This window comes from Miscanthus floridulus, chromosome 3 (assembly GCF_019320115.1).
Source record: "Miscanthus floridulus cultivar M001 chromosome 3, ASM1932011v1, whole genome shotgun sequence".
NCBI classification, from domain to species: domain Eukaryota; kingdom Viridiplantae; phylum Streptophyta; class Magnoliopsida; order Poales; family Poaceae; genus Miscanthus; species Miscanthus floridulus.
In genome coordinates, this window is record NC_089582.1 from 29,400,466 (window position 1) to 29,427,856 (window position 27,391).

At 48.3% G+C, this 27,391-nt stretch overlaps 2 protein-coding genes across 2 annotated transcripts; both read left to right on the forward strand.

Annotated features, from left to right (window-relative positions):
- Positions 1–555: 555 nt before the first annotated feature.
- LOC136545336 (histone H1-like) lies at positions 556–1,936 on the forward strand. The gene is made up of 2 exons (XM_066537356.1): positions 556–850; positions 1,030–1,936. Exons 1-2 carry the CDS (start codon positions 674–676, stop codon positions 1,627–1,629), a joined length of 777 nt encoding a protein of 258 aa, XP_066393453.1. The 5' UTR covers positions 556–673; the 3' UTR covers positions 1,630–1,936.
- A 5,389-nt stretch (positions 1,937–7,325) lies between these two features.
- LOC136545337 (ATP-dependent DNA helicase 2 subunit KU70-like) lies at positions 7,326–25,442 on the forward strand. Its single transcript, XM_066537357.1, has 19 exons — positions 7,326–7,620; positions 7,762–7,839; positions 8,185–8,301; positions 9,172–9,286; positions 10,219–10,324; positions 10,637–10,754; positions 10,847–10,930; positions 10,999–11,057; positions 12,150–12,283; positions 12,369–12,412; positions 21,147–21,223; positions 21,741–21,888; positions 22,583–22,644; positions 23,176–23,236; positions 23,339–23,431; positions 23,499–23,616; positions 24,168–24,270; positions 24,512–24,704; positions 25,117–25,442. Exons 1-19 carry the CDS (start codon positions 7,558–7,560, stop codon positions 25,228–25,230), a joined length of 1,887 nt encoding a protein of 628 aa, XP_066393454.1. The 5' UTR covers positions 7,326–7,557; the 3' UTR covers positions 25,231–25,442.
- Positions 25,443–27,391: the final 1,949 nt, after the last annotated feature.

Consider the following 27,391-nt stretch of genomic DNA (forward strand, 5'->3'; position numbering starts at 1 on the left):
CATTCTCAATCAAATCGAACGGGACTGCTCCCATTCGAAAGATAATTTTGGGATCCATGTCCGCACAAAATTTGGTTCGAAACGGTTGACCACGCCGGGAGAATTCGTGCCCCAAAGTCGGAAGAGAAGCACACTTGCACGGAGATTCCCCCAAACAGACCTGTCCTCACCGAATCCCCAATTTCTCCCTGAATTCTCAACCAAATTAGACTAAACCACTCGCATTTGAAAGACAATTTAGTCCCCTACAAACACACTGAGTTTCAAGAGAAACGATGGATCACGTCGCGAGAGGTGAGCTCGAGGATCTAGGAGAGAAGCACAGATTGAACAGGTTCGCGTCCGCTGGCGTCGACCCAGGAGGGCAGCATCCGAGCCACCGCGCGGCGAGCGTCCCCACCCGTTGGATCTGGGAGGATCCGACGGCCCGCGGGGAGCTGCAGACACGGCGGGGTAGCGATCCGCGTGTGAACCCGCTCGACCAATCACAGCGCGGTGCTACGTCCCTGAGCCTTTCCAGTCGCCTCCGCTATTTAAGCCGCCTCGTCCTCGCCTCCGGTCTCATCAGTCATCACCCACCGCCGCCGCCGCCGCAGCTGACGCAGCGAGCGAACGCATCAGCTCACGCGCAGTTCCGGAGAGGGTTGGGAGAGTAGTAGTGGTAGTAGTCGCGATGACGACGGAAGAGGCTGTAGTTGCCGAGGTCCCGGTGACCGAGGTGAAGGCTGAGGCACCGGCGGCCCAGGAGGCGGAGAAGGACAAGGCGAAGAAGGCACCGAAGGAGAAGGCGGCGCCGAAGGAGAAGAAGGACAAGGGGAAGAAGCCGGCGGCGCACCCTCCCTACGTCGAGGTGAGAGCGCCGGTGGTTTAGTCCGTTGCGATCGAGCTGATTCGTTGTAACGCTGGATTGGTTTTTTCGATTGCTTGTTTTTGATGACGAATCTGTTGGATCGGTCTTGGCGCTGGTTTTTGTTATCATCGCGAAATCGATCTTGAATCTGAGATGCATTTTTTTGGGTCTGGTTGCAGATGATTTCAGAGGCAATCGCTGCCCTGAGGGAGAAGACCGGGTCGAGCTCGGTGGCCATAGCCAAGTACGTGGCGGAGAAGCACGGCGGCAAGCTCCCCACCAACTTCCGCAAGCAGCTGACCGTGCAGCTGAAGAAGCTCGCTGCGGCCGGCAAGCTGACGAGGGTGAAGAACTCCTTCAAGCTGCCGGCCGCCCGCCCTGTCACCACCGACGCCAAGCCCAAGGCCGCCGCCAAGCCGAAGGCCCCCAAGGCCGCCGCCAAGACCGCGGCCAAGCCCAAGGCCTCGCCGAAGGCGAAGCCCAAGACGGCGGCGAAACCCAAGGCGGCGGCGTCGCCCAAGCCCAAGGCGAAGGCCAAGTCCGCCACTCCCGCTCCCGCCGCCGCGTCGCCCAAGCCCCGCGGGCGCCCTCCTAAGGTCGCCAAGACCTCCGCCAAGGCCTCGCCCGCCAAGGCAGCAGCCAAGAAGGCTGCTGCTCCTGCTGCTGCCGCCAAGAAGAAGGCAGTGGCATCGCCCAAGAAGAAGGCGGCGACCCCGAAGAAGGCCGCTGCCGCTGCTGCTCCGACCAGGAAGGGCGCGGCCAGGAAGGCCAAGAAGTAGGTTGCCTGCCTGCTTGCCTTGGCGCCGGCGTCAGCCCCTCCGTCGCTCCATTCGGCCTAGTATAGATTTCCCCCTCCTTCCTATCTGGATTTTGATCCGTCTTGTCAGTAGCTTCTAGATTCGCCAGTAGCTCCGGCATGAGCCTCAGAGCCTTCAAAAGGGTAGTAGCCTGTCGTCTGTAAAAAACTTGGGATGGTTGATCGTGTGCGATCAGTCCTCATGCTCCTCCCTGCCTGTATGAACATCGAGTTAAGCTATAGTAGTATTATTATTATGCTATTTCATGATTCCGGGACTGTTGCCGTAATGCTGTCAGATCGTTTTTGGTTGGATTGTGTTCGGATTCCTGGTTGCTGCTGTTCAATTCCTGCATTGGTTGATTTTGTTGGATTTGGATTTTAGAGGAGGATCCTAGCATTGCATCATGTTTGGTTCCAGTTTCTGCATTTGACTGCAATTGTAATCGGGTTCTTCGTTCAATTGTTGGATTAGTTGATTTTGTTGGATGTAGAGAAGGTTCGTAGCATCATCATATACGGAGAAAAGGCTGGGGATTTGTTCGAAAATGGCGCTGGAATCTTGGCGAAATCTCTAGAATCATGCTTTGCTTACGTATTAAGGGCGTGTTTTGTTCGCGAAACGAAAGTGTGTTTTTAGTTCGCGAAATGAAAAGTTTTGGACGTCACATGAAAAATGTGTTTTATTCGTAAAATGAAAAGTTTTGAACGTCACAGGGATGTTTTAGACGTCGGAAGAAGTTTTTAGATATTAATAAAAAAACTAATTAGCTCGTCTAAAAAATGAGAGATAAATTTATTAAGCCTAATTAATTTATTATTAGCGTATTCATTATTAGTGTATGTTAGTAGTGTAGCACTTATGGTTAATCATGTACTAATTAGTTTTAAAATATTCTGTCATACGATTTCTAACTAAACTGTATCATTAGTTTTTTTTTCGTCTATATTTAATACTTCGTATATGTGCCATTAGATTTGATGTGACAGTTTAGGTTAAAAATTTTTGGGAACTAAACGGCCTAGGCCTTGTTTAGATTGAAGATTTTTTCAACCCGATGAATAGTAGCACTTTCGTCTTATTTGGTAAATATTGTCCAATCATGGACCAACTAAGCTCAAAAGATTCATCTCGTGATTTCCAACTAAACTGTGCAATTAGTTATTTTTTTTACCTACATTTAATGCTCCATGCATGCGTCCAAAAATTGATGTGATGGAGAGAGAGTGAAAAAACTTGGAATTTTGGAGTGATCTAAACAAGGTCCTAATACTTCCCAAAGAACCAGAAGGATTCTGGTTTGCGTGATTGGCATTTCAAAATGCAGAGCGGCGCCGTTGTTTCCAAAACCAAAAGAGATTCTCCCGTTCGGCTGTTCAGTTCTCAGCCTGTTGGAGGTTATTCTCTCGAATCTCGAATCGTATTGAATCATCCGAAATCATCGAAAACTGATCAGCCGAACGGGGATTTGGCAGGCCGCGTGGTGTGCGTGGACGGGGAGGCGCGCTCGCCGCAGGCGGGATGAGCTGGAGCGGATCGCGGTTTCGTTGCGCGGTGGCGGCCAGGGGACGAGGTAGGGCAGGCGCACTCGTTGCGGATGTTTTTGGGTAGGGGGCGGGAGATTTCCGTTTGGGGACCCGTGCGTGTTTTGCCATTTCGGCCTAGTTTAGTTCCTAAAAATTTTGTAAAATTTTTCACATTTCCCGTCACATCGAATCTTTAGACGCATGCATGAAGCATTAAATATAAATAAAAAATAAAACTAATTACACAGTTTAGACGAAATTCACGAGACGAATCTTTTAAGCCTAATTAGACTATGATTGGACACTAATTGCCAAATAACAACGAAAACGCTACAGTACTCATTTTGCAAAATTTTTTGCATCTAAACAAGGCCGATCCTCTCCGGGCGTTCGAATTCTCGGGGAATGGACAGGTGGGCACGTACCGGACGGAAATGGGTTTTCTATTTCTGGCTGGCTTTGTGTTTCGAGCCCACCTATCCGTGGTCGGTTTTCCTCGACCCGTTGACATGGTGCGCCTCAAGTGGGGGCGTTTCAGCCTGGTTGGACGTTAGAGAGGTCTAGGGCGTGTTTGGTTGCCCGCGTAAGGGTAAACCAGGCTTTCGGGATGCAGCCTGCTTATGTTTGGTTCCCTGGCCACCCTCCCGAGTCAGGCTCCGCTCGTGCAAAAGTCCCCTCCTGGCCTGGCTCACGAGAAACGCTCAAATCAGCCGTTTTTCTTCAGCCTGACTCGCTCCGTCCTCCCGCGAGCTCGCGCGCCTGGCGATTCCGTGCGCGGGGAGATGGCGCGAAGATCCTAGGGTTACCTTCCCCGTTCCCGCCATTCACCGCCTCTATATCTTCCCTCCCGCCGCCTCCCTCTCTTCTTCTTCTTGTCGCTCCCCGTCTGCGCCGCCGGTAAGCTCCACCTCCTCTTCCTCCTCCCCCGGTGTTCTTGATGGATTCGTGGCCTCCTAATGCCTACCCTCTCTCTCTCGATTTGTTGCAGGTGCCGTGGATTTGCGTCCTCTCGAAGCAAGTGAGTTTTTCCCCTTCTCTTTCTCCATTTTTTCTGTGCGATTTGAAACCCTAGGTCACCATTGATTGTTGATCTCGCTGCAGGCACACCAGATTTGATTTCTTGGCTGTTATTGCGGTATGGATCCTTGTTCTTAGGTCTTATTTTTTTCTTGTTTTTTTCAAGTAAAAATCCTATTTTCTATATGATAATCCTCTTTTCTTTGCTTGTGTGCTTGCAGATCTGAGCTCTCTCACCTGCTGGGTTGGGCTTTTGCTGGTGCTGCTGCTTGTTGACGTGGGTATTTTGTATTTCTACTCCCCCTCTCGCTTCCCCCTAATCTGTACCGTGCGATAGTGAGTCCTGCGTTCTTGGATTTGAATGCATGTCCTACTTTGTGAGATTATGAGCAAGTATATGAAGTTGCCATTTTGTCTGAGCTATTGTCCAAGTCTGTGATGATTCCTTTTGTCCTGAGCTATTGCCTTAGTCTATGATGATGCCTTTTTCTGAGCTATTGCCCTAATCTGTGATGATGAAAGTCTTATTTTTAGCATGTTCTAGTATATGATGAATCATTTTTCTGAGCTTTTGTCCAAGTCCATGATGATGACATTGTCATTCTGAGCATTTGTCCTTAAATTCTATTCATTTTTTCTAGATGGACTTGGAAGAGAAGAGACACATTCTTTTTGCTCGTGCTGCTTGCTACACTTAGAATGCTTCAGAGTCAACGGCCTTAGATCAGTTATGGTCCAATGAGCATTAGGGATGAGGAGCGCCAAAGGAACTTGAACTTAATTTACAACTACAATGATATAGAGTATGTGAACATGCTTAGAATGAGAAGGGCACCCTTTTTTCTATGATTCTTCACTTGATCTAAGACTTTGGGCAATAGCAATGATGTTTTTTTTCTGTGATTCTTCACTTGATCTAAGACTTTGGACAATAGCAATGATGTTTTTTTTCTGTGATACTACACTTGATCTGAGACTTTGGGCATGTGTAATGATGATAAATTTTCTGTGATACTACATTTATACTGAGGCTTTGGGTATGTGCAATGATGATAAATTTTCTGTGATACTACACTTATGCTGAGGCTTTGGACATGTATCCCGGGAGCCTGGTTTGCCCTTATGCAATGGTGGTGGCCTGTCCCTGTGCAGTGGTGGCATCTTTTGTGCATACCTAACTATAGCTGGTGAATGTGTAGTGGGTTGACCTTCTCTTTTGTGCAGTGAATCTGATCCTGCATAGCTTACTTACTAACACTAACATATAGTTAGTGTCTTAGATAACCCTGCACCTACAACCTAGATCAACCTAGTGGTGGCAATCTGACCATGAGTTCATTGCCAATGATGTGAACCTTGTGGTTCTGAACTTGATATGGGCACCAGCCTATGCCTGTGATTTGTACAATTTTATTCTGGGCACTTGCCTTATTGCCTGTGATGTTTGTTTTCTTATATCTGAACACATGTCCATTGCCTGTGATGCTTTATGACTGAACTGAGCACTTATCCATTGCCTGTGATGTTTTTGGATTGATCTGAGCACATGTTCATTACCTGTGATGTTTTTTAATTGATCTGGGCACATGTCCATTGCCTGTGATGTTATTTTGATTAATCTGAGCACATGTCCATTGCCTGTGATGTTTTTTTGATTGATCTGAGAACATGTTCAGCTATGGCTTGGTATGTTGTTCATGTTGGGAAGGAGCCTGAGGTCTACTCCAGTTGGGCCGAAGCACATGCTCAAGTAGTTGGTTTCAAGGGAAACTGCTACAAAAAATACGAAACAAGAAATGAAGCTTTGCTAGCTTTCTATGGTGATCAACCTGAAAATCCACCTCCTCTCCAACCTGTCAGTGCACCTCTACTAGAAAATAATGGAAATGACAACTTTCGCTTGTGCCACAGTTCATTTATACTTGTAATAGCAGTAGTTATTGCCTTGCTAGTAGGTTTTTTCATTTGGAAATTGATGTAATATTTGATGTCAACTAGTGGGTGGTAATGTTACCACTACATGCAAGAGGTGACTAGAACTTGTTGTATGCAGTCAACCAAACAATGATCCATGCATGGGCTTTTTAAATCTGCAAACACATGCATGCAACCAAACACTGTCTCAGCCCAGCCTGGTTCCACAGATGCATGCAACCAAACAACCCTCGTTGCATGCATCTGGCCTGGGCAAATGCAGCCTGACTGCCTGGAGCTGGCCTGGCTGGGCTGGGAAGGGTACCAGACACGCCCTAGGTGTTCAGGTAAAATCTATTTTTCCTAAAAAAAAGGTAAAATCTATCTTTTCTGAACGAGTAACATTTCCTTTTTTCTCAGGTATACTCCCCCAGTCCAAAAAAAACTCATTTTGTTTTTGATTGAGAAATACAAATATATAAAAAAAATAATATTCTTTTCTGATTATTTTTTTATTAGCAAATATATCCGTGTGTTGCAACGAGAGAAAAAAAATCAAACGATCATAGAAAACAGCAACGTGAATGGTACATATCTATTTATCTTTTATCATTTCTATAAAATTTAAAAGCTATAATTTTTTCTGTGATGATCATAACATCTAAGCTAATGTTAGTAATAACATGATAATGCTCTATTAAGTCTATCAAATTCTCAAAAAAGGTAAAATCTATCTCTTCTGAACGAGTAACATTTCCTCTCTTTTTTCAGGTATACTCCCCCGGTCCAAAAAAAACTCATTTCGTTTTTGATTGAGAAATACAAATATATAAAAAAATTAATATTCTTTTCTGATTACTTTATTTATTATACGCGTTTGGCTACTCCACCGCTTTTTTCTAATGAGCTATTGGTCCGCTCCTTCCGTCATGGACTCATGGGCCTCCCCGCCAATCGTCATGGTCCTCAAGCGCCTCTGGCTCTCCGTCGGCTGTTTCCGCTCCTATGAGCTCCTCCCGCCGAGAGCCTTTCCACCGATGAGGGTCGTCTCGCCGGCTGCCTCCCTACCGCGAATGCCTGCCCGTCGACCGACTCCCCGCCGACGAGCTCATCCCCGCCGAGCGCCATACCACCATAAAAGTCGCGTGCCTTGCCGTCGTCGTCCGCGTGCCTGACCCGGTCGCCCCGATCGTGTGTAGGTTGGCCCATGGGCCATATCCGCAGCTTCTGGCCCGCGCCGTAGGCCCAGCTGAGTTTCGCTTCCTCCTTCCTCGAGAAGATGCGCCGTAGGCCCTGCTGAGTTTCGCTTTGTTTCTTCCTCGAGAAGACAGAGCAAGCGCAGCAGTAGTCCCTTCCCACTTGCCCTTCGCCCCTTTGCTCTGTCTTAAACCCTAGCGAGTTTCTAGAACCTTCCAGTTCCAGAAGCCTGACCCCTCGCTGGGAAGCCGGCGCCATGGACCTAGACCCAGAGGGCATCTTCCGCGACGACAGCGATGAAGACGAAGACACCGTCCAGGTTCGTACCGGCTCTTCCCTGCGTTTTTTTTTCTTCTTTCCCCCTTCTATTGGAGCAGTGTTCTGAAAAGTAATTTGACCCTGCTGGCTGCTGCGGCGCCGCATTCTTCGCGTGTTGTGGATTGCTTGATCGGGGAATCAGGAGAGGGAGGCGAACAAGGAGATGGTTGTCTACCTTGTCGACGCCTCGCCCAAAATGTTCACCCTTGCTACCACCCAGGTGAGGCACAATTACTCTACGCCACTTAATTTGACATTCTGGGTATCAGTTTTTTATGTCTCTATTTGGAAATTAAGACCTAGTCTGAAGTTGGATCATTAAGTTTGTTCTGGATTTTCGCTAGTAGTAGTTTGTCTGTGATCCATCGCCATATAGGATTTTAGGAAGAAGGCAACTGATGAGTACTCCTCATAACCTTTAGGTAATGCAATGCTAAATGTACTACTTTGTCAGTTTGCCCTTTTGTCAGTATCCAATTATTCAGTCTATGTGGCTAAGTTTTGCCCTGACATTCTTTTAGGGGCTTGCGACATTACTAAATAACAATGTAACATTTTTTTTCAGGACAATGAAAAGCAGGAGACACATTTCCACACCATTGTTAGCTGCATCACAGAGTCTCTAAAGACACAAATTATTGGTAGATCTTACGATGAAGTCGCAATATGTTTCTTTAACACTGTAAGCTTTCTCAAATCAGTAAGCATACACCTCTGCTTCTAGCAGTTTTTGTAGTTTGCAGTTTTGTTTTTCCTATTTGAGTTACTTTGATTTTATCGCAAGCATCTGCGGGGCGTAAGAGTGCAAGAAGGAAAGAGCATGTTGTCAACTCTTGTTTGCTTTATGTTAGAACTCTATTTGCACATTTCCAGTTTTACTCAATATATCATTACTACCACCTGTCACAAATAATTGGATATTGGAAATCAAAATGGTATCCAAAAGGGCCATATGCTCATAACAACACAAATGTGACCACTAGTTTCTATTGTAACTTCATTTATAAACCTAGAAAATATAATATTAATATAGTGTGTTGTGAGACGAATCTAAACACAGTTTTAGATTGCAATTAATTATTAACAGAAAACATCAATAGGCAAAATTTGAAAGCTTCACTGGATGTGTCTCAGTGACCCCCAACATTACTTATTATTTACTGCATAGAGCGAACTAAGGCACTAAGCTTGATGACTAGCGAGCATGAAGCCGAAAATAATACAGTTCAAGTGCTGCTGCATCCAGTAAGACACGAGAGGGTCGGAGTCAGGAGAGAGGGTCGGAGTCAGGAATGACAGTTTCTTTAATATAGATGCAGATGGGTTGCAGTATTTTGCTTTTTTTCTTAAAAGTGAAATAATGAGCTAACTATGCAACTGTCCTTTTTGTATTAGTTATTAGTCATTTCTCAACAAATATTCAACTTTGCCTGCTTAGGTCCCTTGCACTATTCATGAACTTTGTGTTGATAGCATTTAAAGTAGAACCATTGCACAGATATTGCTAAGCATAGTGCCCGGTTCCTTGATCCGGTTTGCTCACAACTCGCAGAAAGAGAAGAAGAATTTACAGGACTCAGCTGGTGTTTATGTTTATAATGTTGGAGACAGAGAAGAACTTGATAGGCCCACTGCAAAACTTATCAAAGATTTTTCTTCCATAGAAGGTAATACCACTGTATGAATTGTTCCTTGGTGACACATGGTCAAAGTTTGAGGGATATGCATGCTCAACTTTTTTCAGTAGGATGTGGTTCGTGGATAATATTTTTGGCTAAAGTTATTTATCGTCCAGTACAATCCTTGATTTCGTTTGGGTGCAGTGATGTTTCTTCGTCATACAAGTGTCTTTGTTTGGATCTCCCTGTTTTTCCCATGTCACTAATATTGCTTCCAAGTTCCACCCACTTTCTCAAGTACAGAAAGTCTACCGCCTTTTATGTTGTAACATTAGTTCGTAACTTGTGAGTAAAACTTCACATGTCTAAACATAAGACATATAGACTTAATTAAAAAATAAATCTCAAATCTCATTATAGTTTCTCATCAGGCTGGTTTCATGTTCTCAAATTCGACGCAGTGTAGTGTGTAACAGTATATACTGCCTAGACTATCATACTCATAAGATTTTCTTGTTAACTAGAAGGATACCCCGCACACTGCTGTGGGAATCGCAGATGGTTTGGAATGAAAATGGGACGGTCTATAGTTATTGGCTTATGTGACTTATTGGTATGGAAAGCTTGCATGGAGGGGTAGATTATCATAAATGGATGTTGCTGTATGATGTGGCTCGCTGATGTGGACAACTAAATGCATGTTAATAGGTGTTGTGGCTAGCTGATGTCGGTAGATTGCATGGAGAGAGAGCTTTCATAATTGCATGCTAGCGGGCTGCAGACGTGGATAGTTTGCATGGAGAGATAGATATTGCATATTTGCATGGAGAGATAGATATGTAGTGTGGACCGCTTTTATAAGATATATAGATATAGATATAAATTTCGTTTTGGTCTGGATTGATAGATATGTATAGGGGGAAAAGTTAGCAATCCTGTTTTCTTTTCTGGTTATAAACCTTTGTTTCGACTAACTGCAGATTCTTTTATGAGCACCATTGGAAGTCGATATGGAATAACATCTGGATCTCGAGAGAATACCCTGTATAACGCTCTTTGGGTTGCTCAGGCTCTGCTGCGCAAGGGGTATGACTACTTCCCTTCTTTTGGCCTTTGAGCAGTGTCATGTAATTTGCATCCAATAACAAATTGCTGTTTAGTGGGGGCTATTGCCTATTGACATGTTATGTAGCCTTTGTACATCAACCTTTCATGTAGGATCACTCAGTGAAGCTAAAATTTGTTCATGTTATACAAACTAGACTGCATCAGTTTGTGTAGGTATTTGATTGGTCAAGTGAATGTAGCATGCATATAGTGCTTTGTCTTCCTTCAATTGCACCACTTAATGCCTGTCTGAATCTAGTCATTCCATGTTCCTCATTTGAAACTTTTCAGATCTGTGAAGACCGTCAGTAAACGAATTCTTATATTCACCAATGAAGATGATCCTTTTGGTACTATTACAGGAGCAGTGAAAACTGATATGATTAGGACAACAGTTCAACGTGCAAAGGCAATTCTTCTATTTAAAACTGCATGCTGCCAGCACATCTCAAAATGTTTTTTTGTCCTTTGTTTACCATAACAATACTTTCTTTTCTCCAGGATGCACAAGATCTTGGCCTGTCTATTGAACTTCTTCCACTGAGCCGGCCTGATGAGCAGTTCGACATGTCCCTGTTTTATGCAGTAAGTCTCCATAATTGCTTTTTTTCTCTTCTCTATGTGCTAACTGCTGAACTGCTCCAATTGCCCAGGATTTAATTGGTCTGGATGGGGATGAGATAACCGAGTATTTGCCATCTGCTGGTGTTAGGTACTATATTCTTGAAACATCAATATTACTTATGTATTTTTCGGATTTAGATGATATTTATTTAACCATACTTTATTCTTACAATCTCCTAGCACAAATAAATCAGACATTCACACTTGAGTTATAAACGGAGATAGCAGGGCTGTTTGGATTGCGACCTGCAGGCAGGGTGCTGGCCAGGCAGCGATCCCAGCCGCCAGGCGCTCAAAATCGACGGCCTGGTGTTGCTGCCTGGCCAAGCAACTATGCCTGGACGCACAACCAAACAGGCCCGAGCATGTTTTATGAAATCACAGTTGCCTCTCTTTTGTTTCCATTTGGACTTGTCTTTTCTTCTTTGAACCGAGGGCAAGAGCTTTGCAATTAATTGAACACACCCACCCCTCTACACACGGGAATAAACACCAACCACACACCACTATGCACCACAGCTTCATAGCAGTATCTCATGTAGACTTGTCCTTGACCTCTATCAAAAATTCTGTCATGGAGGGCACTTTTGCACAGACCTTTGTCAGTGCGTGAGTCTGTTGTAGTGTTTTTTTTTTTTTGTGTGTGTGTGTATGGGCTGGTCTTCTTTCATGGGGGCTCCTTACCCCCCCCCCCCCCCCCCCCCCCCCCCCTTTTCCTCATCTTTTCTTATTATAAAAATATGTCGCAGCTCTCCTCCGTGTTTGAGAAAAAACCGGACAGAGTTATCCATGTATTTGATGTTATATGATACAATATTTTGTGGGTTTCTTGTGTTACTATCCACTATCCAATAGTAGAACATGAATTACTTATTTGTGTTTAGTGCATCTATTAAAATGATTGTTTTATTCTATAGAGGTTTTGTAGACTCCAGCTATAGAGCTATGCAGGAGTATGTATAAAAATTATACCATATGTTTGTGTCTTGCTTGGTCTTTTATGCTTTGCTATGCTGCTGGTCTGTTGATCTCTAATCATTTGGGAAGTTTGTATTTTCTCTGAATGGACGTTTTAGTTTAAATTCTCTCTCTTCCACATTTTTTTATTGATGTCTTTAAAGACTACAGGATATGACTAATCAACTGAGGAAACCACAATTTTTCATTTATGTCTTTAAAGGCTAGAGGATATGACTAATCAACTGAGAAAACGAATAATGAAGAAGCGCAGAGTCAAAACTCTTTCATTTGCAATCACAAATGATGTGTGCATAGAAGTGAATACATATGCGCTGGTCCGTCCTACTACTCCAGGCATGCTCTGACTTTGGTTTATTTCATGCTTTATTACAAACTATTGGTGTTGAAACATCTAAGTATACGCTGATTATTTTTTTAGGGACAATCACATGGCTTGATTCACTAAGTAACCTTCCATTAAAGGTGAGCATATGATTAAAATCAGTTCCATGTTGCTCTTCTTTGGTTAAACTTTGACCTGTGAACAAGTTTTGTTTACTGTCTTTCATGAAAGAAGTTGTCGTTAATTCATACATGATACATACTCCCTCCGTTGCAAATTATAAGTCGTTTTGACTTTTTTGGTGCATTTATTTTGCTATGTATCTAGCAAAATGGATGAACCAAAAGAGTCAAAACGACTTATAATTTGGAACGGAGGGAGTAGAAAAAGTTGTAAACCACCTCACCGGTCACAGCAACACAGACCATAATGACCATGCATACTTCTGGCCTAATACTCTTGTTTTGAGTTTGCTGACATTATAGGATCATTGATAATACAAATATATATCAGGTTGTTCGCAAACCCATATTATGAATGGCATTACCTTGTACCCAGAGAGGGGGGGGGGGGGGGTGATTTCTCTATTTCTCTATATATAATGGTACCCTTGATAGGTTTTGGTCATCCTTTTTTTTCACCTTCAAATGTTGCATTAGTGCTTACCAAAGTATTGAACTGCATGGGTCAAAATTGCCTCAGGGGCTTTATGTTGCAGGTGGACTCTCTTATGTTAATGTCTCTGGCGCAGTATGGCTTTGAGTATATAGTGTCCCAGTCCCCCTGCTGCAAAATGGATTCGCTCTGGTTGAATCTTGAGCTCCTCACAATTTATCTTTTTTTTTGAAACAAAAGGCAGGAGCTTTGCCGCTCAATTAAGATGAAAGAATGTAATAATGTACAAGAAGGTTAGCCAACCGAGCAGCCAAAATGGCACCCGAGGGGCTAACCACCCCACTCAACGCGATTGAGCACAAACACGACACACTGCCATGGATCATCGTTGCCGAGCATGGAAGCAAAGCTGCCAGCAGCTTGGACTTCCCATGGCAGGCCACCCACTGGTCACCTCCCGACGGGTCCAAAGGAACGACTGCCACCGGTCATCGTTGCCAAGCTCAACCATCGAAGAGCAGCTCCGACTTCCAGTCGCGAACCCATGCCTTGCATCGAGGCCGCGGCGATAATCCAGATGCGACGCCTTCGGGAAGGGAGCGACGCCAATGGTGCCACCGTCGCACGTCCAAAGTGGACCGGGTTTTCACCCTTGGATGACATGCTAGAGGGGAAACACGGCGCCCTCAACAGGGAAGCGGCGCCTAATGGTGTCGCCATCGCCAAGGCTTTCGCCCAAGAACCCTCTAGCACGAACGCCGGGTCGCAAAGCCGGACCCCCTGCCAGCCTTCACCGCCATCGTCGCTGCCCCGCCGCCCCACGGAAGCCCCTTCAGAGGGGCATCGACGCGCCGGCTGCACGCAGCAGCCGCACAGCTACGTCGGCCGTCACCCCCTCCGTCCGGGCCACGCATAGCCGGACCTGGCTCCGCCGCTCGCGTCCCAGTGCCGCACGACGAGGCCGTCACTGACCATCTTCGTCGGCCCAGGCACCCGCCGATGTCGCAGCCGACCTCGCCGCCAGCCGCAACAGGGCGTGTGCCCCACCATCTCGGGCGCCGCCCCCTGCCCTGGGACCGCCGTATCCGGACACCAGGCCCCGAACCCGGCGCCCCATGCCGCCGCCGCCGCCTCCGTCTTGACCACAACCGCAGGCACCGCCCGCCGGCGCCGAAGCCGAACTGGCCACCTGGAGTCCAGATCCGGCCTCCCGGGCACCGGATCTGACCTCACGTGGCCCGGACCGGCAGCCCCAGCAGTCGCCGCCGTCGCCGTCAAGAGAGGAGGAGGGGAACGCGCGGAGGAGAAGGAGAGCCCGCCGTCGTCCCCTGCGCCAGCTCGGGCACTAGCCGGCGCCGCCATAGCCGCGACGGCCCTCCCCGCTGAGCTCCACGCAGCTCCCGCGAGGGGAGGGGCCATCGGCCTGCTGCCGCACGCGCCGCCAAGAGAAAGGAGAAAGGCCCCGCCGCCGCCATCCCTGCCGTCCGGGTGGCCATGCCGGCGGCCAGCTCCGGCGGCGGCGCGGCGGGGGGAGGGGAGGGGAGGGGTTGCTAGGGTTTGGGGGGGAGGAGCCACCCGAGCCGCTCACGTGGGAGCGACGCGGGGGAATCTGCATCTGATGGATAAGTCTCTGTGCTGCTTTGTGGGGCTGTTGGCTGTACTGCTGCCACAAGGAGGGGACTGCTGTTGCTGCCAAGTGCCAAGGACAGCACAGCACCCTTGACTAGCATCTTAGCATCTAGGACTAGCATCTAGGACAGCATCTTAGAGGACAGCATATTAGGACAGCATATTAGCATCTTAGACTAGCATCTTAGACTAGCATCTTGGCATATGCTTGGCTGCCTAGCAGCTATAAATATGTAACCCCAACCCCTCAGGTTGGTATGGCATTTGTGTGAGCTTGTGTGAGAAATAGACAAGAAAATTGCCCCAACTCCTAGTGTCATCCTCTCTCGATGAGAGTAAGAATTCTCCTACTACCAAGAGTGAGAATTCAGCGACTAACAACTGGTATCAGAGCCGTATTATCCTGTAGCCTGAGCATCTCTTGCTCATCTTCTCTCCCAGCCCCACAACAGCCCCAGCTGTTGGCAGCAGCAGCTCCTCCGGCCGCTCCTGTTCACTCCTCTCCCAGCTCGTCTGAAGCAGCCCTCTCCCCACGCAGCAGCCCCCCGGTAGCGCGTCATGTCCGCAGGGCAGTCTCAGCGCTCGGTCGCCTCGAGCACGCGGCGTCGGCAGGAGGCCGAACTTGCCGCGGCAGAGGAACGCGAGCGAGCGGCGGCAGAGACTGCTGCGGCGGTGGCAAGGGCGTCGAGGCTGGCAGCGGCGGCGGCGAATGCAGCGCGTGCGGCGACGGCGGAGGTCGAGGCTCTGCGCGGCAGCATCGGCAGCTCCATTTCCGCTGATGACACCGCCGACGCGGACCTCGAGCTGCTAGAGAGGGACGCAGCGCGAGCGCGGGCGGCGCAGTGGGCAGCCGCACACGTCCACGAGCGTGGCGGCAGCCCAGACAGGCGCGGACGCGCTGGCGGCGCTCCTGGAGGAGGCGCGCACGGCGGTGGCGCTCCTGGGGCAGCCGCGCACGCCCACGAGCGCGGCGGCAGCCCAGACAGGCGCGGACGCGCCGGTGGCGCTCCTGGAGGAGGCGCGCACGGCGGCGGCGCTCCTGGAGGAGGCGCGCACGGCGGTGGCGCTCCTGGAGGAGGCGTGCACGGCAACGGTGGCGGACGGGTCGATGGAGAGCGCGGCCTTCACAGGCAGCGTGGCTCTCTCTCCCCGGATCGGTACCGACGGGTCGATGGAGAGCACGGCCTTCACAGGCAGCGTGGCTCTCTCTCCCCGGATCGGTACCGTGGTTACCACGGGCTCCAGGCTGTTGTCAGGGACGTCGGTCCCGGCGGTGGGTGGCCTACCCTCACCAAGACCAACTACGTCGAGTGGGCTGCGGTGATGAGGGTAAAGCTCCAGGTGCGGCACATGTGGGAGGCAGTCCGGTACGACGACGTCGACTACGACCTAGATCGACGGGCGCTGGATGCTCTCATCGCTGCAGTCCCGCCCGAGATGCAGTTCTCGCTTACCAGCAAGCGGACTGCCGAGGAGGCTTGGGACGCCATCGCTGCGGCACGCATCGGCAGCGACCGCGCCCGCAAGTCCACGCTGCAGGCACTTCGCAAGGAGTGGGAGAACCTGGCCTTCAAGCCAGGTGAGGACGTTGATGACTTTGCTCTCCGTCTCAACACTCTGTTGCAGAAGATGGTGCAGTTCGGCGACGACACCTACGGCGAGGAGAGAGCTGTCGAAAAGCTCTTCCGCTGTGTCCCCGAGAAGTACAAGCAGATGGCTCGCTCGATCGAGTCGCTGCTGGATCTCTCCACGATGTCGATCGAGGAGGCGATAGGTCGCCTCAAGGTCGTCGACAGTGATGAGCCACAGTCCCTCTCGGGGCCCATCACCACTGGCGGGAAGCTCCTTCTCACTCGGGAGCAGTGGCTTGCCAGCCAGGGTGACCGGAGGAAGGGGGAGCCTTCTTCCGCGACAGGCGGCCGCAAGCGTGGCAAGCCGCGCAAGGCGCGCAGAGACGCCCAGGCCGGGGCGCGAGGACGTGCCGAGGGTGATGCCCGCGGAGGCGCCCAGGGCGGCGACGCCGGCAGGCACAAGCCGGCACGAGACGACACCTGCCGCAACTGCGGCCAGCTTGGCCATTGGGCCAAGGACTGTCGACAGCCACGACGCGGCCAGGCCCACGTCGCACAGGCGGAGGAGGAGCCGGCTCTGTTCATGGCACATGCCAGCATCGAGCTACCTCCAGCGGCACCGGCCGCAGCGGCTCTCCTCCACCTCGACGAGCCAAAAGCACACGCCCTCCTCGGCGACAGCTCCGGCAACGACAAGACTGACGGGTGGTGCCTCGACACCGGCGCCACCCATCACATGACCGGTCGACGGGAGTTCTTCACCGAGCTTGACTCTAGCGTTCGAGGCTCCGTCAAGTTTGGGGATGCCTCCGGCGTGGAGATCAAGGGCGTCGGCTCCGTCATCTTCACCACCGTGTCTGGTGAGCACAGGCTGCTCACCGGAGTCTACTACATCCCCGCGTTGAGGAACTCCATCATCAGCTTGGGACAGCTGGATGAGAACGGTTCGCGCGTGGTGGTTGAGGACGGAGTCATGAGGATTTGGGATCGTCGTCGTCGCCTTCTTGCCAAGGTATCCAGAAGCGCAAATCGACTCTACGTTCTTAACGTGCAGGTGGCACAACCCCTCTGTCTCGCTGCTCGTCGGGACGACGAGGCGTGGCAGTGGCACGAGCGTTTCGGGCACCTTCACTTTGAGGCCCTGAAGCGGCTCAGTGCCACGGAGATGGTGCGAGGCCTGCCGTGCCTCGACCATGTGGAGCAGCTCTGCGACGTTTGCGTGTTGACGAAGCAGAGGCGACTCCCTTTTCCCCAGCGGGCGAGCTTTCGAGCCAAGGAGAGGCTCGAGCTCGTGCACGGGGACTTGTGTGGCCCGGTGACACCGGCCACACCGGGAGGACGACGCTACTTCCTGCTGCTCGTCGACGACCTCTCCCGCTACATGTGGGTGATGGTCCTCGGCAGCAAGGGAGAGGCTGCGGACGCCATCAGACGCGCGCAGGCTGCTGCGGAGGCGGAGTGCGGCCGCAAGCTGCGCGTGCTGCGCACCGACAACGGCGGCGAATTCACGGCGGCCGAATTCGCGTCGTACTGCGCTGACGAGGGCATTCAGCGCCACTACTCCGCGCCGTACAGCCCGCAGCAGAACGGCGTCGTCGAGCGGCGCAACCAGACGGTTGTGGGGATGGCTCGGGCCCTCCTCAAGCAGAGGGGGATGCCGGCTGTCTTCTGGGGAGAGGCGGTGGTGACGGCCGTCTACATCCTCAACCGCTCGCCTACCAAGGCGCTCGACGGCAGGACGCCGTACGAGGCTTGGCATGGGCGCAAGCCGGCGGTCTCCCACTTGCGGGTCTTCGGCTGCCTCGCGTTCGCCAAGGAGCTTGGCCACATCAGCAAGCTCGACGACAGGAGCACTCCGGGAGTGTTCATCGGCTACGCGGAGGGCTCGAAGGCCTACCGCATCCTCGACCCGAAGACACAGCGTGTGCGCACGGCGCGCGACGTTGTGTTCGACGAAGGGCGAGGATGGGCGTGGGACAAGGCAGTGGACGACGGCTCGGCTCCGACGTACGACGACTTCACTGTCGAGTACGTCCACTTCGAGGGAGCTGGGGGAGTAGGCAGTTCTTCTTCGGCGAGCGCGTCTACCCCAGTCTCCGAGCCTCCACCGACCCCGGCACCTGCTACTCCGACAGCACCACGCTCTCCAGCCAGGACCTCGGCTGCGATGAGCTCTTCGCCGGCTCCACCACAGCCGGCAACGCCACGCACTCCAGCACCGACAGGCACCACTCCGGGCACGTCTACTCCACCACCAGCTCGTGTCGAGCACGGCCCGGTTGAGCTCGCTACTCCGCTCTCTCACGACGAGGAGCGCGTCGACGCGTACCACGACGGCGAGCCGTTGCGGTACCGTACGGTGGAGAACCTTCTCGGCGACCAGCCGGTGCCGGGACCGGTGCCTCACGACCTGGAGGCGCAGTTGCACCTTGCGTGTGACGACGGCGAGCCTCGATCGTTTGCAGAGGCCGAGAGACACGCGGCATGGCGCGCCGCGATGCAGTTGGAGATGGATGCGGTTGAGAAGAACCGCACCTGGGAGCTTGCTGACCTTCCTCGTGGTCACCGCGCGATCACCCTTAAGTGGGTGTACAAGTTGAAGAGGGATGAAGCCGGCGCCATCGTCAAGCACAAGGCTCGCTTGGTGGCACGAGGTTTCGTGCAGCAGGAGGGGGTCGACTTCGACGACGCCTTTGCTCCCGTGGCACGGATGGAGTCCGTGCGACTCCTCCTTGCGCTAGCTGCCCAGGAGGGTTGGCGTGTTCATCACATGGACGTCAAGTCGGCGTTCCTTAACGGCGACTTGAAGGAGGAGGTCTACGTGCACCAGCCGCCGGGATTTGCGATCCCCGGCAAGGAGGGCAAGGTGCTCCGCCTGCGTAAGGCCCTCTATGGCTTGCGGCAGGCACCGAGGGCGTGGAATGCCAAGCTGGATTCCACGCTAAAGGGGATGGGCTTCGAGCAAAGCCCGCACGAGGCGGCCATCTACCGACGGGGCAATGGAGGTAATGCCCTGCTGGTGGGTGTCTACGTCGACGACTTGGTGATCACCGGCACCAAGGATGCGGAGGTGGCGGCATTCAAGGAAGAGATGAAGGCCACCTTCCAGATGAGTGACCTGGGGCCTCTCTCCTTCTACCTGGGAATCGAGGTACACCAGGATGACTCTGGGATCACGCTTCGACAGACCGCCTACGCCAAGCGCGTCGTTGAGCTAGCTGGGCTCACCGACTGCAACCCAGCTCTCACTCCGATGGAGGAGAGGCTGAAGCTGAGCCGCGACAGCACGACGGAGGAGGTGGACGCTACGCAGTACCGGCGTCTTGTGGGGAGCCTTCGCTACCTCGCCCACACACGGCCGGACTTGGCATTCTCCGTCGGCTACGTTAGTCGGTTCATGCAGCGACCGACGACGGAGCACCAGCAGGCTGTGAAGAGGATCATCCGCTACGTTGCGGGGACTCTCGACCACGGCCTCTACTACCCGAGGTGCCCTGGGGCGGCACACTTCGTCGGGTACAGCGACAGCGACCACGCCGGCGACATCGACACCAGCAAGAGCACGAGCGGGATCCTCTTCTTCCTCGGCAAGTGCCTCGTTAGCTGGCAGTCGGTCAAGCAGCAGGTGGTGGCCCTGTCCAGCTGCGAGGCCGAGTACATAGCGGCCTCCACCGCTTCGACTCAGGCGCTCTGGCTCGCTCGACTGCTTGGTGATCTCCTCGGCAGAGACACTAGAGCGGTGGAGCTCAGGGTGGACAGCAAGTCCGCTCTAGCCCTGGCGAAGAACCCCGTGTTCCACGAACGCAGCAAGCACATCCGGGTGAGGTACCACTTCATCCGAGGCTGTTTGGAGGAAGGGAGCATCAAGGCGAGCTACATCAACACCAAGGATCAGCTTGCGGACCTGCTCACCAAGCCCCTTGGGAGGATCAAGTTCCTTGAGCTCTGCTCCAGGACCGGGATGGTTCAACTCCCCCACAAAACGACGCACAAGACTTAGGGGGAGAATGATGGATAAGTCTCTGTGCTGCTTTGTGGGGCTGTTGGCTGTACTGCTGCCACAAGGAGGGGACTGGTGTTGCTGCCAAGTGCCAAGGACAGCACAGCACCCTTGACTAGCATCTTAGCATCTAGGACTAGCATCTAGGACAGCATCTTAGAGGACAGCATATTAGGACAGCATATTAGCATCTTAGACTAGCATCTTAGACTAGCATCTTGGCATATGCTTGGCTGCCTAGCAGCTATAAATATGTAACCCCAACCCCTCAGGTTGGTATGGCATTTGTGTGAGCTTGTGTGAGAAATAGACAAGAAAATTGCCCCAACTCCTAGTGTCATCCTCTCTCGATGAGAGTAAGAATTCTCCTACTACCAAGAGTGAGAATTCAGCGACTAACAGCATCTGCTTCAGCACTAGTTTATCGCTTATCACAGACATGGGTATAAAATTGCTGAATAATCGGCCATACTTTATACACGTCGAGAGAGGAATGAAAAAATACTTGTAAATTATTTTATTTATTATTATTCTACAGTATAATATACATTATCATAACTTGCAAGTGCTGGGATACTCTACAATACATTTTTGTGATTTTTCTTAAAAAACTGTGGATCTGTGTTTCTTTCACAACCAGATAATAACATGCAAAAACCAGTAACAGCCAAACTGAAAATCTACAGGCACATATGTTAGTGTCCAGTTCCCTTGACTAATGGATGGGACGAGACTGCAAAGGAATAGCTAAGCCACATGAATATATGACTGTGGAGCTAAAGTTTATCAGTGATCTGATTGAATATGTAAGGCTAATTCTTGTTGAGATGAGAGGTATCTACCGCACCAAAAAGGAAATTGGCCCAGAATTCAAAGTCTTCTTTGTGAACTATTGTAGTGCCTAGAGACTTTTAACATGACACAAAAGTCTATTCATATGATTGCTTGGATGCACAACCATATACAATTGTTAAGTTGGGTTTGAGTCTTATTTAGTGACCAATGTTACTTTTATGATTCTTCCACATATAAGATATAATAACTAGAATGTTTATGCAGGCTGAGAGGTCTTTCATATGCAATGATACTGGGGCTCTACTTCAGGATGCACAGACACGTTTCCAGATGTACAATGAGTAAGCACACACGACACTGGCACTCGTGTATGATCTTTGGGTGATGGTTTACTGTTGACTTGTATGATCTTCTTGCTATCTATATCAATGTGGCTGAAAAGGAGGATACTTATAACTGCACTCTTGCACAAAACAATTTCATTTCAAACACCTTTTAGAACATATCATTATTAAACATTATATTGAGAAAAGCCTTGGGAGCTGGCACGTGAGCATGTTTTCAGATGGAAGAAATGCATTCCTATGGAGCACTGAGAATTCGCAGACATGGATGGCTCTGAAACCACTTCTAAGTTTCAAATCACAAACTAACCTCACTTGTGCACTGATAACACCTTTTTTTATGTTTTAGAAAGTCTATTGCATATTGCAAGATCATGAAGCTTATTTTTGCATGCATGCCTTGCAAGATAGTTTTGGCTGCACTAGTATTTTGATGGATTTCATTGTGTTGGATTACACTGTTATATATTAGTTTCACTTTTACTATCCATTCATGCATTTTTTTTTTGTGCAGCACAATTGTCAAATTTTCTGTACATGAACTCTCTGAGGTTAAAAGGGTTGCAAGCCATCATCTTCGCCTTTTAGGTTTCAAGCCATTAGATTGCTTGAAAGATTATCATAACTTAAGACCATCGACATTTATTTATCCGAGTGATCAGGTATTGTGTTCTTCTGGGATTGCTTCAGTGTCCAGTTGTAGTTTGCTGCTGTACTGCAACTATCCACTTAATGCTGAGAATGTCGTTATTTTTTCCATGTCATCTTGCTTCTGAGCTTTTGGCAGATAATATAAGTTCAAAATTTAAAGAATTTCTTCGTGAATATATATTTTCATTGTAGAAGGATGAAGTGAACACAGTATCCAACTTGATGTAGTATTTAGGTGCATACTAAACCAACTTTAGTGATTTTTTTTCTCATATAAAATTTCATCTTTTGTTTCAACAATGAGTTAGCACTTTGTCTGCATCATGTTAGTTATTATTAATTTGAACCAAAATAATTCTTTGGCCATATAAGGACAGTAGAGGACCCTACTGAACGTTGACTAGTGTAGTAAATAAATTGTTACTCAGTTTAGGCAAACAATGGGTTACTGCACAAGAGGGCTGCAATACCAAAACTACAAGAATGTGCAAGGGACACAAGAACTGATTACATACTATAGAACTAAGGCTATGCATCAACAAATAGTTCAAACTTAAAGCAGTTTTCTAGGTGAGGTAGAAATTTCTTTGAGGCTCTTCCATAGGATTCTATGTGTTATTTCTTTGAGGCTCTTCCATATAATGTGTTCTTTTCTTTTATTGTGCATTTATCAGATAGTTGGCTCACCCTTATGCTCTCATGCAGCGTATATTTGGAAGCACTTGTGTTTTCGTTGCTTTGCATAGCTCAATGTTACGTCTTGGAAGGTTAGCCACTATTATTTTCCCATCAGCCTTTTTTGAGCAACTGTATAAGGAAAATACTTTGAATCAAGAAAACTAAATACTCTGAATGTGGATAAAGCTGGCCTGAATCATCTTAGTGCATTGTAAATTGTTATTATGCTCTTATATGACATTTTGCCGTAGCTTTGAATTATGCAATACACGCACAGTAAAACATATCACATCACCAGCTGTGGTTAACTGGTTGGTACCGTGACATGCAATTGCATGCCGCTGTTAGTCTGGAAGTTTGAGTCTCAAGAAGCAAGTCGTTGGCCATAATTTCCATGCCTTGCTTAACCAACCTTTGGCAGTGAACAAGGAAATCCTTGTTAGGGAGAGTAAATTTGTCTCTCTCAAAGTCAAGAAACTCTTAGGTGGGCAAGGTAAGGTAGCCAAACTTTATGCTAGGCCAGTTGAGGCAAGAGAGCCAGACATGGCGAGGTGATCTATAACAAAATGGACTTACTTAAACAATCATAAATGTAAAATATAGCATGTGTATGATTTCAGGTTTGCACTTGCATTTTATGGGAATCCAACTCGACCACAGCTCGTAGCCCTTGTTGCTCAAGTGAGGGATTCTGTCCTACCATGTCTATTTAACATTTTGATATCAATATATCCTAATATGCTTTTCAAAATTAACTCTGGTCTATATTGGTCAATAAAACAGGAAGAGGTTACTTCCTCTGGTGGCCAGTTTGAACCGCCTGGCATGCACATGATCTATCTTCCATACTCCGATGATATTAGATATCCTGAAGAAGTAAGGACTGGCGTTGTAGTTTAACTTTACCATCACCTTAAGCTAATTTTCTTACTTTGGTTTGCAGGTTCATGTGACTTATGGTGATGCACCACGTGCAACAGATGAACAAATCAAGAAAGCTTCGAATCTATTCAAACGTATTGATCTAAAAAATTTCTCTGCATGCCAATTTGCTAACCCAGGTAAATAGCTATGAAGTCATTATTGACAATGCTACTCTTAAGCTACCTTTTTGCCTCCTGCATTTGACCCTATCTTATTAGCTCATATTAAAGCTGAGTGCAAAATGAAGAACAAGAATAAATTGTGTCCTCTTAAATGTTTCATGCCATAAGTGATTGAAAAAGTCTTCTTAACCTGGGCATAAACTTCTTCAGAAATTTATCTTTAGAGTCTAGGGTCAACTATAAGCCCACAACATCTAGAATCATCTGCTTTACTTTAGGCTCCACTATGAACATGCTCCATAGCTTTGAAAAGTATTTACATTTACCAAATGATGCTCTAATGAAGATCAGGAGACCTATTGCAGGCACATTTTTTTTGGTGGATTACATAAATGCTCAATATTTGAAGAGTGCTGTTGAACATGCGATGTTGCTTGTTGGGCTAAAATGTCATTGATGTATATTATAACAAGCATTTTATTCACTTGCGAATCACTTCCGTAATTACACAAAATTCAGTCACATGTACATGCTCTGATACGGCTTCTGTTGTCCAACATCAACAGCTTTGCAAAGACACTATGGGATCTTGGAGGCCTTAGCTTTAGGCGAAGATGAGATGCCTGATATAAAGGATGAGACCCTGCCTGACGAAGAAGGCTTGTCTAGGTACTTCTTTTGCTTGTCTATTTATATGCATGCTAAACTATATACTCCCTTTCTCTTTGAAATAGGTAATCTTGTTGGTGATGTCACTCTTCCCAAACAGGGCACAACAAGATGGAAGCATAACTTATTGAATGCTTGAACAAGCTGAATTCCTGTTGGTTATATAAAAGCAATTTGCAATAATTATCTCTTTATCTTATTTGTGCCTTGTGTGGGATGTTCCTTGCTATTCTTATCTCAGGCCAGGGGTAGTCAAAGCTATTGAGGAATTCAAGACTTCAGTCTATGGTGAAAATTATGACCAAGAGGAGGCAGAAGCAGCAGCAGGGAAAGCTTCCCGTGGTGATGCTTCAAAAAAGAGGAAGGAAATCACTGATGCAGCTGCGCAGATAAGTGCTGCTTATGATTGGGCAGAACTTGCAGACAATGGAAAAGTGAGTAGTCAGATCCTTTTAGCAAGATCCATATCCATAAACGGGGAGGCACTGGATTTATTCTGCAGACACTAAATGCACTCAAATTCTTCTTAACCAACAAGCTAAAGTTAATTAAAAATTTGTCTCAGTATCCCAAGTTCGAGTCGCGGTCTCCTCGCATTGCACAGGCGAGGGTAAGGCTTGCCACTGACACCCTTTCCCAGACCCCGTACAGAGCGGGAGCTCTCTGCACTGGGTACGCGCTTTTTTAGTATACATGCAACTAGAATTCAGCATATCACTTCTAGGTGAAATTTGCCAATGAATTTAGAGCTGAAGTTTTTGCAATTGCCAATAATCATTGACATGTTATACAATATTTGTTTGGTTACTATAATTGTTTTCTAAATTCCGAGGTTGTCATTTGCAGCTGAAGCAAATGACGGCGGCGGAATTGAAATCCTACCTGACCGCGCATGACCTCCCGGTTTCTGGTAAGAAAGAGGTACTTGTCAGCAGGATCTTGACTCATCTGGGCAAGTGAAGCCGCGAATCCGAACTGTTAGCTTTCTCAGACCCGGCTGTCATCTGTATTGCTGTCTGACGGCTAGCTTTGATACTTGTGGGCTGTGGCCTTGTGGGCCGTAAGCCCGTAACCCTCTCCTGTGTAGGCTACGTGCCAATTTTTTGTATAGCGATATATATAGGACCAGTTGCCAATGTAACTTGTGTGTTAATTTTTATCGTGGTATATCATCTGCTTTTGTCAACATGGATCATCGTGTCGTTCTGAATAGTTGGAGAGCCACTAGATAGAGCGTAACTGAAGAAGCTATAATGCCCTCTTTGGCACGGCTCCACACGGCTTCAGCTTCTCTGCTTGCGTGCTTCTAACGGCTTCAGCTTCACTTCAAATGAACTAATGAACTGGAGCTGGGGGAGGCTTTGTCTTCACTTCAAATGAAATTCGGAGTTTAGTATAAAATATACCTTATCAAACGTCAAGTCTAGTCGAGATCAAGTTTTTGGCCTATGCCCTCTCGTTGGGCACGTCTGTTCGTGCCAGGTTAGGTTCTTTCTTGGGTTTTTCTATGTTTGGTGTTTTTTTGGTTGAGTCATGGGTCGAAAACTATGGCTTGAGCTTACCTGATGGTTGGTTTTTTCACGTAAGTTGGATCGGATAGCCCATGATCAGGTCTGGCATAAAATAAAGTGCTTTAAACATGTTTTTAATCCAAAATATTCGACCTAATATTTTTAATGCGCCCAAAGTTCTAGCTCGCTTTAGGGATTCTTGAGCTAGAGCTAGTATTTGACATCTCTCTGTTGTCTTGAAGAAAAAGAATAAAAACAAGTATTTGTCATCTCTGTCTTTTGTCGTAAAGAAAAGGAGAAAAAGAAAGGCTTGCTGGCCATTTGGTTTTGAACCTGACGGGATGATATAATTGATAAGTAATTGACTACTACTAGCATATATGTTGGATGCACGTGCAAGGAATTCAACCGCATCTCACCTTGTTTTGTCAGTTCCTCTGGTCTTTGTTTTGAGCAAGTAGACCAAAGAATCTGTTCACAACCAAAATTGTCCATTTTGTAAAGTTGTCAAAATGTGAAACAGATTTCACCATTGCGTTCCTCTCGTCGAGACGGTCAAAAAACATATATGAAACGTCTAATTCGGAGTCTGAATGAAGGAGTTGTTCCCTCAAGAAAATCTCACCTTGCCAGAACTTCTAACCCCTTGTTTGAACTTCTGATTTTTACTTGGAGGTTCTAAGTTTGTGCGAAAATTAGAACTTCTGACTCCCTATCAGAACTTCTGATTTTCGCCTAAAAGTGTTGGCTTTGTGCGGCTGTCAGAACTTCTGATGTTCGCCTGGAGGTGCTGGCTTTGCGCGAAAATCAGAACTTTTGACTCCCTGTCAGAACTTCTGATTTTCGCAGTCCGAATCAGCGAGAGTCCAAACTCGATCCCAACTCTTCCAAACTCGTGGGAAACTTGGAGATTAAGACTTGGAGAGGTTTTCTACTAGGATAAGACCACCCCCTCTATATATATGAGAGGATCATGGCCAGTTGAGTTTCCATCTATCCAATCATCGTACAAACCAATCTATTAACACCTTTTGCCCTAATTCCCCTCTCTCAACCCCTATTGCACTTCGTTGAGTTTCCCGACGAGATTCAGCGGCATCCTAGGTGTAAAGGGGACCGTGAAGCCTAAGATGGAGGATTGAATTAGGCAACTTAAAACTCTAGGCATCTAATTTCACATAGTTAAAACCTATGCAAAAGATAAACTATCTAAATGTGCAACTACGGTTTTGCTAGGTGTGTTGCTATCTCTACCACAAAAGAAGTTATGCAACCTAGGTTCCAAACCTATCAACTAACCTATTACTAAGCTAGGAAAGTAAAGCACAAACCAAGATTGCAATGTAAATGCGGAAGCTAAAGAGTAAGGTAGAGATATGTAAACTCCCGTCAATGACTTCGGTATTTTTACCGAGGTATCGAGAAGCACGCAAGCTTCCCTATAGTCCTCGTTGAAGCCCCTCGCAAGGACCAAGCTCCTGGTCAGGTAACTCCGTGGATAGCTCCGGGCCTTCCCCACGCGTAAGCGGGTCTCCGGTTAAGCCACTCGTGGCAAAGCCTCTCCCGGACCGCTCCCCGCCGTCTTCGCTATCAAGCTTCCGGCCAAAACA

Excerpts from the sequence above, each read along its gene's own strand:
- LOC136545336 (XM_066537356.1), top strand. The coding sequence starts at position 674 with ATGACGACGGAAGAGGCTGTAGTTGCCGAGGTCCCGGTGACCGAGGTG. Across the intron at positions 851-1,029 it reads CGCACCCTCCCTACGTCGAG|ATGATTTCAGAGGCAATCGC; the intron begins GTGAGAGCGCCG and ends GTCTGGTTGCAG.
- LOC136545337 (XM_066537357.1), top strand. The coding sequence starts at position 7,558 with ATGGACCTAGACCCAGAGGGCATCTTCCGCGACGACAGCGATGAAGAC. Across the intron at positions 10,931-10,998 it reads ACATGTCCCTGTTTTATGCA|GATTTAATTGGTCTGGATGG; the intron begins GTAAGTCTCCAT and ends CCAATTGCCCAG. Across the intron at positions 24,705-25,116 it reads AACTTGCAGACAATGGAAAA|CTGAAGCAAATGACGGCGGC; the intron begins GTGAGTAGTCAG and ends TGTCATTTGCAG.